This window comes from Pterocles gutturalis, unplaced genomic scaffold (genome assembly GCF_000699245.1).
Source record: "Pterocles gutturalis isolate BGI_N339 unplaced genomic scaffold, ASM69924v1 scaffold27247, whole genome shotgun sequence".
In the NCBI taxonomy this organism is placed as follows: Eukaryota; Metazoa; Chordata; class Aves; order Pterocliformes; family Pteroclidae; genus Pterocles; species Pterocles gutturalis.
In genome coordinates this window covers 951-17,360 of record NW_010113593.1, presented here as the reverse complement: position 1 = coordinate 17,360, position 16,410 = coordinate 951, and the positions used below count along the sequence as shown (strand labels likewise).

General features: G+C 41.1%; 1 protein-coding gene across 1 annotated transcript in view; it reads right to left on the bottom strand.

Moving 5' to 3' along the window:
* Nucleotides 1–462: 462 nt before the first annotated feature.
* The window catches only part of MTMR8 (myotubularin related protein 8), a gene marked incomplete at its 5' end in the record, with an annotated part of 16,359 nt that continues 411 nt past the window's right edge, over nucleotides 463–16,410 (bottom strand). Inside the window, 13 exons of the mRNA XM_010074569.1 lie at nucleotides 463–747; nucleotides 1,434–1,560; nucleotides 2,513–2,641; nucleotides 3,047–3,247; nucleotides 4,460–4,509; nucleotides 6,183–6,308; nucleotides 7,394–7,503; nucleotides 8,166–8,298; nucleotides 10,232–10,366; nucleotides 11,336–11,464; nucleotides 12,980–13,137; nucleotides 15,402–15,564; nucleotides 16,236–16,394. Coding sequence (XP_010072871.1) covers nucleotides 463–747; nucleotides 1,434–1,560; nucleotides 2,513–2,641; nucleotides 3,047–3,247; nucleotides 4,460–4,509; nucleotides 6,183–6,308; nucleotides 7,394–7,503; nucleotides 8,166–8,298; nucleotides 10,232–10,366; nucleotides 11,336–11,464; nucleotides 12,980–13,137; nucleotides 15,402–15,564; nucleotides 16,236–16,394 — 1,905 coding nt within the window. The remainder of the gene's footprint in view (nucleotides 748–1,433; nucleotides 1,561–2,512; nucleotides 2,642–3,046; nucleotides 3,248–4,459; nucleotides 4,510–6,182; nucleotides 6,309–7,393; nucleotides 7,504–8,165; nucleotides 8,299–10,231; nucleotides 10,367–11,335; nucleotides 11,465–12,979; nucleotides 13,138–15,401; nucleotides 15,565–16,235; nucleotides 16,395–16,410) is intronic.

The following is a 16,410-nucleotide window of genomic DNA, read 5'->3' as shown; positions in this document are numbered from 1 at the left end:
TTTCATTTTAAGATGAACTGAAATTTTTTTGTCATTTTAAGATGACCTTGCACCACCACTGAGAATAAACGGATTGCATCTCTCCTACTCCAGTTATAAACACTGCATAACTCCTATGCTCCACGTTAGTTGGCCAAGATTTCTTTCAGCTTGAAATGCCAGCACTGGCAGGCAGTCATAAACCTTCAACACACATTGTGTTTCCACTGAAAAATAAGGTTTCTGCTAACTCAAGGTAGCCTTCTGGGCAGCTCTGTTTGCACCTTCATCAATTGAGCCGCAAAATGACGCGAACCAAACCAAACGCAGACCGTTTTCTCTCCAGCGAGCACAGCTCCCTGCAAACACACGTCCCCACACTCAGCTGTAGATGGTTTGGGGGTCTCCACCCTCGCGGGAGCACAGCTCCCTTACGCCTCAGCACCGCCAGCGCCTGGTTCATCGAACAGTTCTCAGAGCCCATCAGTGGTGCTGCGGCGTTCCATCCTTGGCTTTGGAGTCTAAAACGTCAATGGTGTTGTTAAGATCGTGGAGGTCCTGGTGATGAGACAGGTTCTCTCTGTGCTTTTGGTCCACATCGGACATACCATCTATATCCCCCACTCCGGCACCGTTGCTCAGCACAGGAGGTGGTTCTCCTTCATAATCCTGAGGAGTGTTGAGCATCGGTGTTTTTGAAGCAGCACGTCCTATTTTAGCTAAGGAGCAAGCTTCACTGGGCAAAGAACCATCAAGGAAGGGAAGTTTCTACACAAATAAAAAGACATTAAAAAAAAAAAATGAAAGCTATTATTCCCAGATGGCAGAGATATATAAAAAACAACTGTCAACAGCAAAGCTCTGTGTCAGTGCCTCTTTTTCAGCTCTGTAATCCAGCATTGAAGTACACTGTCGTAGATCCTCACATGTTTGATACAAATGGCATTGTTTAATTAATAAAACTAAAAGTTTTCAGCATTCACATTAACCTAGCCAAGGACAGAGAGGTCTTCCCACCGATGTGTTTTTGGATGACTCTCCCACTACTGTATTTTTAGGGTTTTTTGTTTTGTTTGTGGTTTGTTTTTTTTTAAATACCCATAGGAAGGATATTGCAAGCAGGCGTACTTGCAGGCCTGCTCTCTTCTTCTCTCCCCCTCCCCTACAGTTTGTTGCGAGTGGAGTTGAAACCCAGATGTTCTTTTAACACCTGTTTCTTTACAGAATTAGAACATCACGAACCTGCAAGAGAAGTTGCCCAAACACAGCTTCTACCTATCAGATAAGGATTTTGAGTAATAAAACCCTATTTATTACAGCAATGTCATTTAACCCCTCATTCTGCCCAGCTCTGCCTGAATGCTGAAACAATTGGTCAGTGCCCATGTTCAAACCCAGTTATATTTGCCAAAACCATCACGTGATTTTAAATATTATTAAGATTCGGGACTCACATTTTCCAATTCAGATGCATTGTCCTCCAGTTTCACCTTCTGGCTCATGCAGCCTAGCAGATGATCCAACACACACTGTTTTGGATGCATTCCTTTGTCAAAGCGATTATACATCCCACACCAAAACCTCAAGAACAGGGCAAGAAAAGAGAATTAGGTGGCTAATCATACACTACCGGCCAACAAACCAGATAGTGTTTCAGAGAAATTTCAATAAATTGAAATTAGTAACTGATTTTAAAAAACTGCCAAAGCCTTGGATTATAAAATTCAGTATCAACGGGCAAATTTTTGTAAAGCTCAAAAAAAACTTCTAAGGACTTAAGTACCTTTGCCTTATGATTCCCATCCACTGTCAGTAGCTATCGGCATAAGATGAAAATACACTTTTCTCTATAGCAGGCTTACAGGAAGGTGAACTGCCCAAGCCTCAAGTCCTCACTTTACCCTACCTCCCTCCCTTTATTAAACCCCTTTGCCTGCCAGTAACCACACACAGCACTTAAAACCACATCTGCATCCCCCTCTGTCTCAGCCGGGAACAGGAGTGAGCCAGAAACTAAACAAAAGGAACCACTCCAGCTGTAACACCCCGGGCAGGCAAATAGACACAGCAACAAGAAGTCCCTCTTGTGAAAACCACCCCGGCTGCATAAGCCTGGGTGTGATGGGGCACCAAAATTCCTGCTTGAAAAACTTCCTTAATATATATTAAAAAGGAGAAAAGGAGGAACTTTCTTTAACAATTGCCTACCCTATTGTGTAAATTCGACAGAGCAAGCAGTCAGGGTGTGTGTGGGGGGGTCTGTCTACACATCTGAAGTTCTTTTCCTTGCCTTTCCCCACCCTCTCTCAACACCAAAGAAAAATAATTTTATTTTAAATTACAGTACCTGCACTTATTTTGCAACTACCTGCGCACTACTACTCTCAGTTTATGGATGAAAAAAGGAGGGGAAAGGTAAAACAAACCATGCTCATCAGTAAAAATGTATTTTATTAAACCTGAGTTACCAATCTACATCACCATGAAAGGAAAGCCCCCCCCCCTTCTTCTCCGTCTTAAATGAGCAACTTACTGGAAACTGAAAGGTAGTGTGTTTGGTTGGAGCTCTTTGTAAGCTGTGAATCCTCTGTACAAAGGATTTCTCAATTCCTGCTTCTTCTGTAAGAGGAAAGGCCACAGAGAATGGGTCTTCTCAAAGATTCTGTCAATTACAAATAACAGCTAATCACTAAAAATAAAAGAATCGAGTGGATCAATAATGCTAGAGTTCTGAGCAGAATCAGAGTAAGTGTGTAAAAATAGTTCTCACTGTCTGATTAATTTCATAACACAAGGTACATCACTGAGGACTATATAATTGTTTAAAATATCCAGTCCAAAAGGGGTATATGCAAGTTATTGCTGTGGTCCAAATTAATTATATCCTCAAAGTCATGTTTTAATCTATAATACTTTTTTTACACTGTAAAATATAAGCACCTACCAAGACAAGGTTACCCTTAACCAGTCTACAGCCACATTAAAAACACACCAACACACACAACTTTCCCTTCTTCTGACATTTAAAGTGACTCTAGACTGTTGGCTCTATAAACTGCCAACTCACTTCAGATCTTCACGCTCCTTATGACAGGTCCCGAGGAAGTTGCCAAACTGGCAAGAGTAAACATGGTCATGGATTTCAAGAAGGAACCGCTCGTTAAACTCAAACGCGCACGGGAACTGCTGCATCAGCTGCCAGACACATTCAGCGAACTGCGTGAAGACGGGGGATACTTCTTTGGGGTCACCACACAAATGGCCACACCTAGAGATGCAAACAAAACAGCATTAAATCTTGTGTCACCCAACAAAAAAAGAATCCCCTCACCATTAAACAACTGGGAAGTTTTCTTTACTACAAGAAATTATTCTACAGAGTCAGAAAAAACCCTACGTGGTTTATCTTACAGCAACTGTATGCTAAGGTGTGCCATCCTCATCACTACTTCTTCTCCAAGTGTACCAAGTAGAGAATTGTGTGATGTCCCTTTCTCTAAAGTAAAATTAGCAATGGAAGAGCCCACATAACAGACTTGCAAGCATTGCAAGAAATACTGGTGAAATAGGAATCTTTGAGCCTATGCTATGGTGTTAACACCAGGGAAAATTGCGATATTCTCCAAAGAAGCATCGCTTGCTTCAATATACAAAACTAATGCTAGCCCTTAATTGGGGGGAAAAAGTTGACATTGGTGGGATTCTGTCTGTCTGCCATCATGACCAAACAGCAGCCTGTCTTTGACTGCTTCTTCTTGTACACCAGTACAAGGGTGTGCATATTGCTTATTTTCCCCAGATACGCTTTAAGGAAACAGATTTGTTTTATTGCTAAAAACAGGAATCAGTTTCACATTGAGAACAAAGCTTCAACTTTTAACAAGCTAATATCACTGAACAGACCAGTCCCTTCCCTCCTCATTCTTTTGGACCATCTCTGTTTCCAATTTCTGTACAGTAAATGTAACAAGTACTGATTCAAGGTAATATCCCTACTAGAAGCAGCCTATCAACTACAGGAAGGACAGCATTTTTAATCTGCCTAGGGAATGCAGGTCAAATTGGGTTTTAGCATTACATTGGGATCGAGTTTATGCTTTGAACTGGGTAAAAGTCCCGAAAAACATTAGCTGAGATTTTCTTCCAGTAGCTGATTGTAGAATTAACGTGTCTTCCCAGACCATTAGCACTTCTCATATAACAGGAATGTGGTTTTACAGGTAGGAAAACACTCAACTAAAACAATTTGTTCAAGACTGTATGATTTTGTAAAGTAATAATAAAAAACAAAATTAAATACCAACACCAGCAGATATTGGCTTTATGTCACCAACTCCAGTGTTTTCCAAATCTTCTCTCCTCTGTCTTGTCTTTTCCTTTAAATTTTCCACGGGAGTACAGGAACCTGAACACACTGTATTAGTTTCCCAGCCAAGCCTTCACCCAGGCGCTACACTCAAGGTGACAACTCTGCTCTTACCTGTGTGAGAACTTGTGGCCCATTGCAATCCACTCCTTCTCTATCAGAACCTTCAGTTTCAAAACAGAGGTTAAAAAAAGAGCATTATTTTGTTTAGAAAATGCAAAGTGAAGCCTTTGATGTAAACTCTAAAAAGCTTAGAGCCAATGCTACCTGCTGACCCTACTGTTCTGAGTACATCCAGAGAAGCCAATGAAAGTAGTTACAACAGTGATTTATAGATCACTTATCCACAGTTACCCGTACAAAGTCATCGCTGGAATCAGAAGTCATTTCAAGCAAGTCTAGCATTATTTTGAGGGAGTTTCTAGATTGTTAAAATCATAATACATAAACACAGTGAGTTAAAAGAATCAACAGCATAATACTACACTATGTACTGTTTAATTTGGAAAAGAATATCACGATACTCAGCAAAACGAAGCAGTAACTGGAATTCAACAAATGTTTAACACACAAATAGGAATATAAGAAGTACACCTGTGTAGTGAGGAGCTCAGGCTAAAATCAGAAGAACTACATGGCTATTTGAGAATGCCTGTGCTATATGTAAGAAAGTGACAAAGAAGCAGTATTCTCCTTGAAAACATGTCCTAAGGAACCAGATGACTGACACTGAATCCATCAGTACTTGCCTTGCTGGATCTTATTTAAACATCAACTCCTGATACCATCATCCAGAGACTTGAAGAACAAAAGGAAGGCAGAAATTCTCAGACTTCTTTGAAAACTTAAGTTATATTGCTTTTGAAATGTTTCCATTCTTTACACTTCAGGTGCGCTCCTTTAGGACTAACCACTGACATAGGATTTGTGCACACAAACCATCTGCTCAGAGGACAGGCAACCCATTTGTTTCAGTTACTGCTCCTGTTCCTAATCAAAATCATGTTCCTTAGTTCATACAGAATTGTGCAGAGCACAACCAAATCCCAGGCAGATGTTTCACACTCTGATGTAATTTTAACTGTCCAAAGATTGCAGTATAATCCAGAAGCAAAAAAATAATAATAAACATAGCACAGAATGCAAGGAAACAGCCCTAGCAGTGCAACGCAACGGAGGAGGCAAAATTTCCATAGTTCTGATCTCAGGGTTTCTTTTAAGGAATGCTGAGAAAGAGCAGCAGCCTGTCTTTCAGGTATTTAATAAAATGAGATTAAGGGAAAGATAACATCACACATCTCACTATACTTATTGAGTGATGGCTTCAAATAAGAAGCCTGCAGCAGAAGCAGACAGACAAATTCATGTGTAATGGCTTTAAAAAAGGTCTTAAATGATGCACAGATTTTACATGATACACAGATGACATGCTGCACATGCTGCCCTGTGCACAAGAATGAGTTCACCCAATTTTAAAGCCTAGCAGATAAGAGGCCATCCACTGTAAGTCTTCAATGACAAGCTCCTTCACCACTTTTGTGTGGAGTGCTGCCAGAGTTGCATCCTTTGCTCAGTGATCTCTTGTTGAAATGTCTCATTAGTGGCTCTCATGCGGACATTCAAGGAAACAAAGATTTGGGAACTGTAAATCAACCGCTGCCATTTTGTGCCCATGCTGTTCAGAGCAATTAAAGCTTGTTTATAGAATCAAAGGTTTTATATAGGTCATCTACTGTTTGCTCCAGGAAATGGCCTAAAGCATTTAATTAGGGCCTGTTTACATTTCCAATCCAGGAAGCGTTTTTTATTTTTGAAATTCCAACATTTGTGTTCTTACCATGAAGCCTTTAAAAGTCCTATAAAAGGGATCTAAGAGGAGGCTAGCCAGGGAGCAGACCTGCGCCGTGCGATCCCACCCATCGGAGCAGTGCACTAGCACACTAGCTTTTTCATCTTTCACAGCCTGGAAAGGAGAGAGCAGACAGAACAGTTTAGCAGATTTCTAGGTCAGTTACTGTAATTAAATATTATCCTTTCATCTGCATTGATCTGACTGGCCTAAAACCCAAGAAAATTTGTCATTTCTCATCTGGACCATGGAAATGCACCATTTCTGGGCACAGAGCCATCAACCCACAGGAAAGCCCAACTCGAATAAACCGCTGCAGCACGCCTTGTCAGCAGCACAGGCTGTCGAGAAACAAAGCCCCTCTGATCTCAAAATGCTCAGTCTTCTGAAAGGCCAAGAATTCTCAGTCCCCTCCTCCGAGGAGAAACTTGGTAGATGAGTAAATAAGAATTGGACACATGGGGACTAGGAACTTCTCAGAAAAAATCAGAAGAACTCATCCCAACCTCCTCCCATATGGATCGCTTTCTCCCCCTTGGACCGGTGGCAGAAGAGACACACAGAAGAGCTTCTTGCTTGCAACACAGGAATATTTTGACAGAAAAGACAACATTTACAGAAAGTCACTACTCTTGCCCCGTGCTGCTCGCATGCCCTTTACTAAGAGCCATGTGCCTTCGTGACTTTTCTCCTTTTGCCTGACCTGCAAAGCCACAAGCTCTGCAGAAATCAGGACTGCACTGAATAATCAAAATTAGAGTCCCCGCACCTCACAGGAGAAAATAACCTGCTCTAAACAATCCTGCATTTAAAGCACAGCAGTTCAATAACTAACGAGCACAAGGTTACGAGCTGTTTGCACTACTATACAGAGATGTTTATAAAGGTCATTTATTCATATTCTGTGATTTTATTTGTTTCAAATGAGTTCTAACAAAGCCTAGCTAACTGCTGGTTAAAATACAGTGAACAGGACAATCTCTTAACCCCTGTGGCATTTCGTTTAGTCACAGCAAGCGTCTAGGAGAGTAACCCACTCCAGTTCTCCAACCGCAGGCTTGTTTTTAGAGCTGAGGCCAATCTGAACAGCGGGGTGTTCCCACCTTCTCTCCAGAGACCACCTCACAGCCTCAGAGCAGTCCCTAACAGACAAGTACATACTTTTTTAAATTCACCTGCAGGTTGGAGCACAGTTTTACCTTGGCAAGAAAGACACCTGCATCCATCACAGCCTTAATGTGCCGTAGCCAGCCGGAGTTCTCCAGCCCAGTGAGGAAGTCACTCATTGAGGGGGACTTCATTTCACACACTAAGAACACAAACAAAGGAATTAGCTGACACTCCGTTAACAACATCTGTTTCTTTTTCCCACCTCCTCATTATCTCCTCACAGCAACAGAGCTTGGTAGATCCTAAAAGCTAACACTTCCACACTTTTTAATTGTCGCCAGCAATATCCTGTCTAAAGGACACAGAAACTACCGGTTGCATACTTAAATACACAAACCAGCAATTTTTAGTTATAAGAGAACTTGAGGGTCTGAAAAGATCCTTCTCCTCTTTTTTTTAAATGATAACTCATTATTTTTTCATCTGAGCTTTTTCCAATAAAGTGTTTATTGATCTGTTACTTCACCATAAATCACCATCGCACACACATCTAACAGCCACTAACATGCAGCCACCATCACAAAGATTTGAAGAAAGGAGAGTTCTAATTTAGAGAGAGAAATAACATGTCTAACCCTGAAGGCAACTCAGCTGCTATACTGAAACCCAGCATAGAAAATACCCAGAGTAATAAAGTTCGGTAGTCCGTAAGCACCAAAGAGAGAGATTTTATCACTGTCGAAGGAGAATATGGGAGCAAATAAGTATTTATTCTGCCTCTTGTGCATGGAGGATTTATATATTCAGCAAAAGGTTCTGTCCAAAAGCAGCTGACTGGCCACTTGCACAGACCGTACCTACCTTCCAGAAGTTTCTGCAAGCTGCTCCGCATCACATGGATGTTTTCTATGCCAATAAATTTAAAGCGAATATTATCATAGTTATCTTCATTCTCATAACCCTTCCCAGCAGCTCGGTTGGCCATGGCATTTAACTGTCAAATTCAAGGGAAGAGGAACAGGATAGAAGAGAAAGAGAAAAAATTACAACAAACCACAGGCAGAAATAAATGAGTCTGTTTTGCAAGTCCTCCTTTTTTTAAAATCTCCCAGAAAATATACTGAACAAAGCTGTTACTCAGACATACTTCCCCACCTCCCAGACATGACTTCCAGCTGTTTCCCTAGAATTATGCCAGTGTATCCAGTCCATTAGTCATATGCAGAAACTCATTAGGAGCCTGGATAGAATTTCTTAGGGTAGGCAGTACCAAAGCCATGCCCAATTTCAGAATACTGCTGTCATCAAAACAGGCAGAGACACTGAGTCTGCCGTAACTGTGAAGCTACGTCAAAAGATTCAGACTGGAGAAGAAAGTAAAACTAGGAAAGCCATTTTTACGAGTAACATACATACATGGTGGTATAGAAATAGTAAGAGAATTCCAAAGCTTTTCACAGACATACATGCACAGATGAAATAAAGCCACCTGAGGGAAACATAGAAATATGAAAGTTGAGCAGAAAGAATACAGCAACCAACTGGAACTGCAGAAAAGCAGCAGAAAAGAAGCCAGGTGCTCTAACAATTACCCAAAACAGTTCAAGAGCTACCAGAAAATCTTTAGCAGTGACCAAAAAAGAAAAGAAAAGAGGACCTGAACCCCCCCACATACTGATTTGGGAAGAGGAGTGATTTGCCTCCATAGAGAGGAGGGAAGGAACAGCCATATACAGTTCATACACCTTTACAACAATTAAATATCCCCAACGCTTCAGTTCTACCATTCAGAGTAAGACACATTGTGTTAGAAGGAGAAATGTGACCAATTTAAGTTTCCCCTTTTTCACCAAATAGTTCAGAACAAAATTGCCATCAACGATAGATTTCAGTGGAACATCTGATACTGGAGGCTGCCTGTACCAAAAGAACACACAGTGATTGCTATAACCTATTCTGTAATGTTATGTATGTTTATCTCTAGGAAATGTCATACTACAAAAAGCCAAAATACATCTTGGAACAACAGGTGAAACATTCCCCATTTTCCCCAAAAGACTTTTTCCTTCTTGCCCTTGCCATAGTTTAACGAAATCTGTAGTTTTTAGTAAATAACTGCAATATCTGAGCAGTGAAGCAGGTTCTCAGAAAGCTCAATTTTAAAATAATCAGAGCACTTCCAAATCTTTTTATTTAAATAACTGTGTACTATGAAAATCCTTGTGCTCTAATTCGCTTATACCAACACTCCCAATCAATATGTCTACAAGCTACTCAGTTCCTCTAGAAAACAGTCACTAGAGATTCCATTTTGCAAATGTTTCTTCAATACCCTTTTACATAAACACTTCAGCAGCAAAGCTCTGGCCCCAAATAGTGGTTATGGACCCGAGGAGCTGAACTGTATTAAACTCCAAGCTGCACATCATAAGAACATTAGCGCTATTTTTACAAAGACAAAAAAAAATGGAGGAATTGTTTCTCTCAGTTGGTATCAGACCCCATAGAGCCCCACTTCTTCCCAGGCCTGCTGACAGAAGCACTTCAGCCTCATGGAACAGAATCCTAAGGCTTCTCTCCAACTCAACAGACTGAGGACCTTGCTCTCTGCGGGAAAACGCTTCACTGGCTCAGGCAGCTTCAAGACCACCAGTTGCTTCAGGTCATCCTGAGCACAAACCTCAGCCCAGAATACTTGAGGGGTGCAAATACTCTGAACAGCACTTAACATCCCAGTTTTATTATGCACAATCATTCGTCACACTGAGACACCGAACCAGGAGTCTGTCACTGAATTCCTGATTCGGGACTGACACAATTTCACCTAACGCAGCGTAAGAAAGCATTAGCAAAGGTGTGAAAGAAGAAACTGGAAACAACACTACTAACTCAGAACTTAAAAGCAGCCACAAACCCCATGAAGATACCTTTGGCCTTGTGTCTACAACATACATGAAGTGGCTCCCAGGGTTGGCTTCTCTGATGGCCTGCAGCATTTGTTCATCCTCCAGACAGCGCGCGCTGAACCCGGAGAGCGGCTGGCTACACCGACATATGGCCGCCTGCAACACACCACAGCTTGCATTGTTCTCCCTTCAGACTGCCTCTGCTCCATCACCCCAAAGAACACTAGTGTGTTGGTTTTAAGGGTCCTCTTCTCTGTCTCACTGCAAAACTGCTACTTGAATGGACATACAGAAATACTACTGGAATATGTCTCAAAGCTAGAAGTTTGGGAATCTTAAGAGAGCACTGAGGCTAAGGAGCCCTGTTGCTATGTTCTCAAACCCACTACGCTCTGCCTGATGATCACTATCCCAAATGTTACCATTTCTCATGTTTTCTGCTTGTTTCTATCGTCCAACCCATTTTTTTCCACAACTTTGCTTATCAGCTGTGACCATTCCATGCTCAGAACTGCACTGAGTATGCTCTAGGGAAATGTCAGTAGTTGCCAGCACAACTCCAAAGCATTGCCCAGGTCAAGGCACGCTTCCTCAGGAAAACAACAATTTGACTGTGACAGCATTTTTCCTAACATCTGCATCTCAAACACTGCTGAGACAGCAAAGTTAAAAATTTACATTCTGGTCTTCAGTGGGGAAAAAAAAAAACCAACCTTAAACCTCCAGTTATTCTGAGCTAGTGGGGATTTATTTCAGGGTGTCTCCTCCTCTACAACACTATGAAAATCTTGTTAAAACATTATTCAATATAGATAAAGAGTAGATTAAAAAAAACCCCACATAACAAGGCATTGCTGAAAGCTGATTTAAAAAAGTGCAGACAGGAAGCTTGGAACGTTTTTGCTTCTTGCACAGCTCTGGATGCATCCCAAGTGTTTGTCTTTAACTAGCTTACTCTGCGACTCAGAACAAACCCATATTAAAGCTGTTAAGAGAAGCACAGTTCTCAAGCATTAAGTTAATATCCCTAATAATGATCTCATTCTCTTCTTTCCCTAAAAGGGTACTGGACAAGAAGAGGAACCCCTAGCTCCCCACAAAGACAGCAGGCACTGAACAACTAACATTGTTTTCTTTATATAAGTACGAAAGCACCGGAATCCGCCCTCTGCTTCTGAACCTTGAACTTCCGACCACCACTGCCTTATTAGCAGCTCGTGGCACCACTATTTCTGGAGGATATGTGTTGCAAACCTAAGTGAGAAGAAAGAAAGAAAAAAAAAAATCCAGATATTACTACTTAGCAATTCAAAAGTCATGAAAAATTCATCTTTAGCTTATGTTCCAGCATTTATAAACAGGAATAGACTTTGCCACAGTGTATCTAACGTGGTCAACAGCTAAAGTTTCAAGCCATTAAGATGCATTTAGAAAGACAACACAGGAACAGGAGCAAAATAAAACAGTGTGCTGAAGGAAGCAATCAATTTTGCAACTGAACCGAAAAAAAATGGACTGCACAGTACACAACAGCAGGAAGTTCTTTAAATCCCTAAATTTCATTAAAGTCTCTAATTTTTCACAAAAAGAGAAATGAAGAACAACCTTATTAAAAAAGTTGCCTCTAAATCTTGTTCAACTTGAAATGAGCTTCCAGCAATCAGGTAGCATCCTCAGAGACCAGCTTTATCCTCCTTTTTCCTCACAAAAGTATAGTCTTTTCAGCACATACTTCACAGAGAAGCTATTCTCCAAGTCTGGATTTACCTCAGGCTTGACAATTTTAAAATATAAGCCCAGAAACTGTGAGGAAATTATAAAGCACTGGCACTTCAGTTACATATCAGCCAGTAAAACTTCAAGATGGTTAATAATGTTTATTATTATGTAGATGCCCTAATCAACTAATGGAAAAAGCACCTCTCACGTCATATCTCAATTCAGGCATCCAAAGACAGTCATTTAAAATTACCGCTCACTTCTGCCAGCGCAGGCTTATATTTCTTCAACCCAAAGCATAACAGTAAAGAAAGCTAGTGGGGGAATTAATTCAAGACCTAATATACTGTTATCTTCCTCTGAGTTGTTTGCTTTGTCTTTTAGACAGAAAGGCCTGACTGTACACAACATCAGAAGAAATAAGAAGGGAAATAATATGAAGCAGGAGTTTGAGTAAGCTTCCTGAAAAATACTTTCATTTAATGTTGTTTAGATCCAATCTGGCCTTACAGGGGCGAAAGAGAAGAAAAGAACAGCAGCAGCCAGTTAGTACTGAAATGGCTGAGAGCCCTTGTTTAGCAGAAGATCCAACCAAGCAAGAAAAGAAATGTTTGTTTTCAGTTACTGTTTCTTCCTTCCTCAGAGTCCCTTTCCACTCTGCTTCGCTCCCCACCAAGCCAAACTGCTGCCATTTATTTCCCTTCTACACATCTGTCTCCAGCCTGGTGGGACAGGGTTTGAAAATATCAAAAGCAGCAAAGGGTCCTTCAGGTTTTTCGCAACAGATGGTTTGACATTTCTCTAGAAAAACAAGTATCTGGTACTTTGCCAGGGGGATCAAAGCAGACCAAGGTGACTGCGCAGCTCTGTTCCGTTCTTCCACAGCATCACTATCCACAACTTCAGCTCAAGATGATGCTGCTTCGATTAAAACCAACTGAGCTCATTCCTCTGCAGAGGCATCGCTTACGCAGAGTAGAAGGGCTGCTGTATGTCATTAATAACAAAGAAGAGACACTGCAGCAAACGGATACTTTGGGTGAGAATTACCTCATAGTCTTTATTAAGATCCGTTATTTCCCAGTAGTCATTTGGAATTCCCATACGTTGATAATCTACTTTTAAATCAATCAGCTTCCAACCAATCTCCCGGTTCTCTTTAGACATTTTAGGATTGTAAGAGAAAGCATAAAGCTCTTCAGGTTTCACTGGGAGAAGAAAGAAAAAAAAATTACCTAGTTAGAGAGAGATACCAAGACAGAGAGGTCAACGCTTCTTCCTAAAGGCCAGCTTTTGGGTAAGCACACCGTGCAAGTGTACCACAAATGACCCAAGGACGGAAAAAAATATTCAGTCAAGAAAGATCAGGAGAGTTGGAAATCATTTACTGAAGAAGCCAAAGGGCTATGCCACTGTACTGCACAGCTGTCTATGTTTTCCTTATGCTTCTGCTTCCTCAAAGTGAAGTCTTCCTTTATCACTTTGCGTACTTCACTAATCTAAGCAAACTTAAGACTGATTCTCACTCTTTAAAAAAAAAAAAGCCTACTACAGAGAAGACTACAGGTATTTAAAATTTCTCAACCTCGTATTTAGAGGTTTTCATCTGGGTAGTGTCGACAATTCACACTGAAATCCTCAACTTCCAATACTCAGTTCCCACGTGCAGGGAGACACGCTAAAACACTTTGTTAGAATTAACTAAAACTTCCAAGTAGTAATTTTTCCCCAAACAAGTGATTTCCTACTGAATTCACTATAATAGGCATATTAGTCAAGATTGATATCGTAAGAATGAATCCAGAAATTAAAACTTATATTGAAAGGTATATTTTCTGTGAAGAGTTCCTACAACAGCTCTTGCACACCTGTGAGTTCATCGTTCAACAGTGAGTTCTGAGCCGCACAGAAAACCTGATAGATGTCTTGAATATTATTGGCAGCCCAACAAAAGCTTCAGGCTGTGTCCGACAAATGGTAATTTCTTCCTCCCTCCATCTCTACCATCCCAATTTCCTTCCCTCTCTTCATAAAATGCAAACCCAACCAATAACTCATTCATCTGATTCCCAAGGCAGCAAGCGCTCCAGAGACAGAGTGAAACCTGCCAGAGTCTGACAAAGCAGCCAGGGGACCGGCCAGGTAACCCACAGCTGTCAGTCACACATGTGCAAATCATAAATAATTATACGCTCTGCCAAAAAAGCATGAAGGAAGCACACATACAAAAATTTCTAAACAGCAAAAGAGAACTGTTAAAATCCATAAATAGAACAAAAGAAAGAGCTACAGCACATTACACAAATAACCACAAGACAAAGAAACTGATGGAATCCCCTGCAGTGACAGCTCCCACGCTTCAAGACACTACATAAGTCTCTAATTTTCAAAACTGAAAGAACATGACAGCTTTTACATGTAACACCAGGAACTTGACAGATACAGCATTAGAATTAGAACTTCAGAACTAAGAAAACTCCAAAGCTCAGGGGACAAGGGAGATGCTGGGAACAGACACAAGCTTTAGTAACAATCAAAAAAAAAAAAATCCAACTCAGCAAAAAACATTTATAGTGCATGAAGCAGACTGCTGCTATTGATTTCCTTCCCTTAGACTAGTGACATAATGACAAAATGCAATGACAAACAGCATCCTTATAATAACGCCAAACTGCAAATACTGGTTCACTGACGGAAGGAGCACCCCAGAACCAGGAGCCACCATAGAGAGAAGGCAGGTAGGAAACCCAGTGGAATGCTGTCCTGCAAGAAGAACAAAGACCCTGAAGATTCATCCACGATGGATTAAAAAGCTGAAGCCAGAAGAGACCACAAGCTTTTGAGGATGTTTTGCTTCACTCGTAAGAGTGACTCCAAGTCAGGGCAGCCAGGGTGAAGCACAGGGTTTCACAACTGAAAGAAGACAAATACTAAGAGCAGCCTAAACATGCTACCAGGAAAGAAAATGAAAGATTCCAACATTTAAAGCTTTATTTGTGGGATTCCAGAAGTCTGTGAACATGTGAATCAACTGGAAAGGGCAGAATTACGCACGGCCAACAGCTCCGTCACAGAAATGACTGACAACAACCAGGTCCGGGATACGATGCTCAGCATGAGTGCTACAAGAAAAAAGCCCGAGATGCTGTATACAGCCTCAGTTGGGCAAATGAACTTTGCACAGGTCTTCGGAAGTTCCTTATGGGAGACCACCCCATCCCCACTGCAACGAAAGATTTGTGTTCAGTTTGGAAGCAAACGCCCTGGTCCACAGGGCAGCACTCTCCTTACTGAGCCAGCTCATACAGATCATCTCTGGTGGTGGAAACCGATTCTGATTGCACATCCTCCCCCTCCTCTACTGACACCGCAAAACCAACGCTCTGGCAGGCAAAGCTTTCTCTATCGCTCTGACGAGCCTTCTAGCTTCATGTTTTCAACGATCTGCAAAACAGACTCCCGTCCTAAATACCTGGTTGTGAAAGTTTAAGCAGTGAGGTATACACTTCGTGACAGTCGCGTTCCTGCCCAATAACAAAGTGAGCCACGTGGAAGTTCTTGCAGTGAATAAGGAGTGGATATCCAGCCGTGGCCAGAGGCAGTTTTTCTACAGTTGCAATATGGTGATGCAGAATCTGAAAAACAAGAAATAAACATCATTTTTCATAAGGCACGATAAGATCGCAAGGAGTACAAGCAGATATTAAGTTTCTGCAGTACTATCAGCTACTTATGCTCACTGCATCTAACTAGCAGTAGAAAATTAGTTTACTTGTGATACTTATCAAACAAACATCATAAACATCCAGGCTGTGCACCCAAAAGCTAGGTAACTAAGAGCAAGATTGAAAAAACACAGATGTATATAAATTATTTTCAGGGACTGATGTGCAGCTCGGTTTACCCGGTTCACTTTGCTTTCCCTCCACCCTGTCATGCAATATATTTTTTCATTCCCATTTTACTTCAGAATTCATTTTAATAGGCTAATTTCAGTGCTAATTTTGCACTTCTAAAAGCTGTAAATTCAAGTTTGGTGGCTTGGTATACTGAGGTTGAGATAGGAAACCAGACAAGTTTTTTATGTTCCTGGAACTAACCCTAATTGAGTGAGTGACCTCGACCAAGTCACATTTCTGTTGTGTTAATTTCCTTCCAAAGCAGCTGTTTCCGTCAAGCATTTGGTATTACAATGCTATGAAGGACCACTGGGGCTTTGGAATTCACAAACCTGTTCATTTTGAGTATGAAATATAAAGTAATTTTTATACTTGTGTTCAAACAAACTCCAGGTATCACCACATACCCATGTTTCTTTTCTGACTTCAGCAGAAGCATCTACATAGATGAGGTGGGTAGCTGTCAGGTATAACGTCCCATTTGCTGCCTTCCTATTTGTATAGCGATCTAGTAATTTCACATTTTCAACCTGCAACACAAAAAGAGTATGAAAAAATGAATTTAACTTTGATCAAGGAACT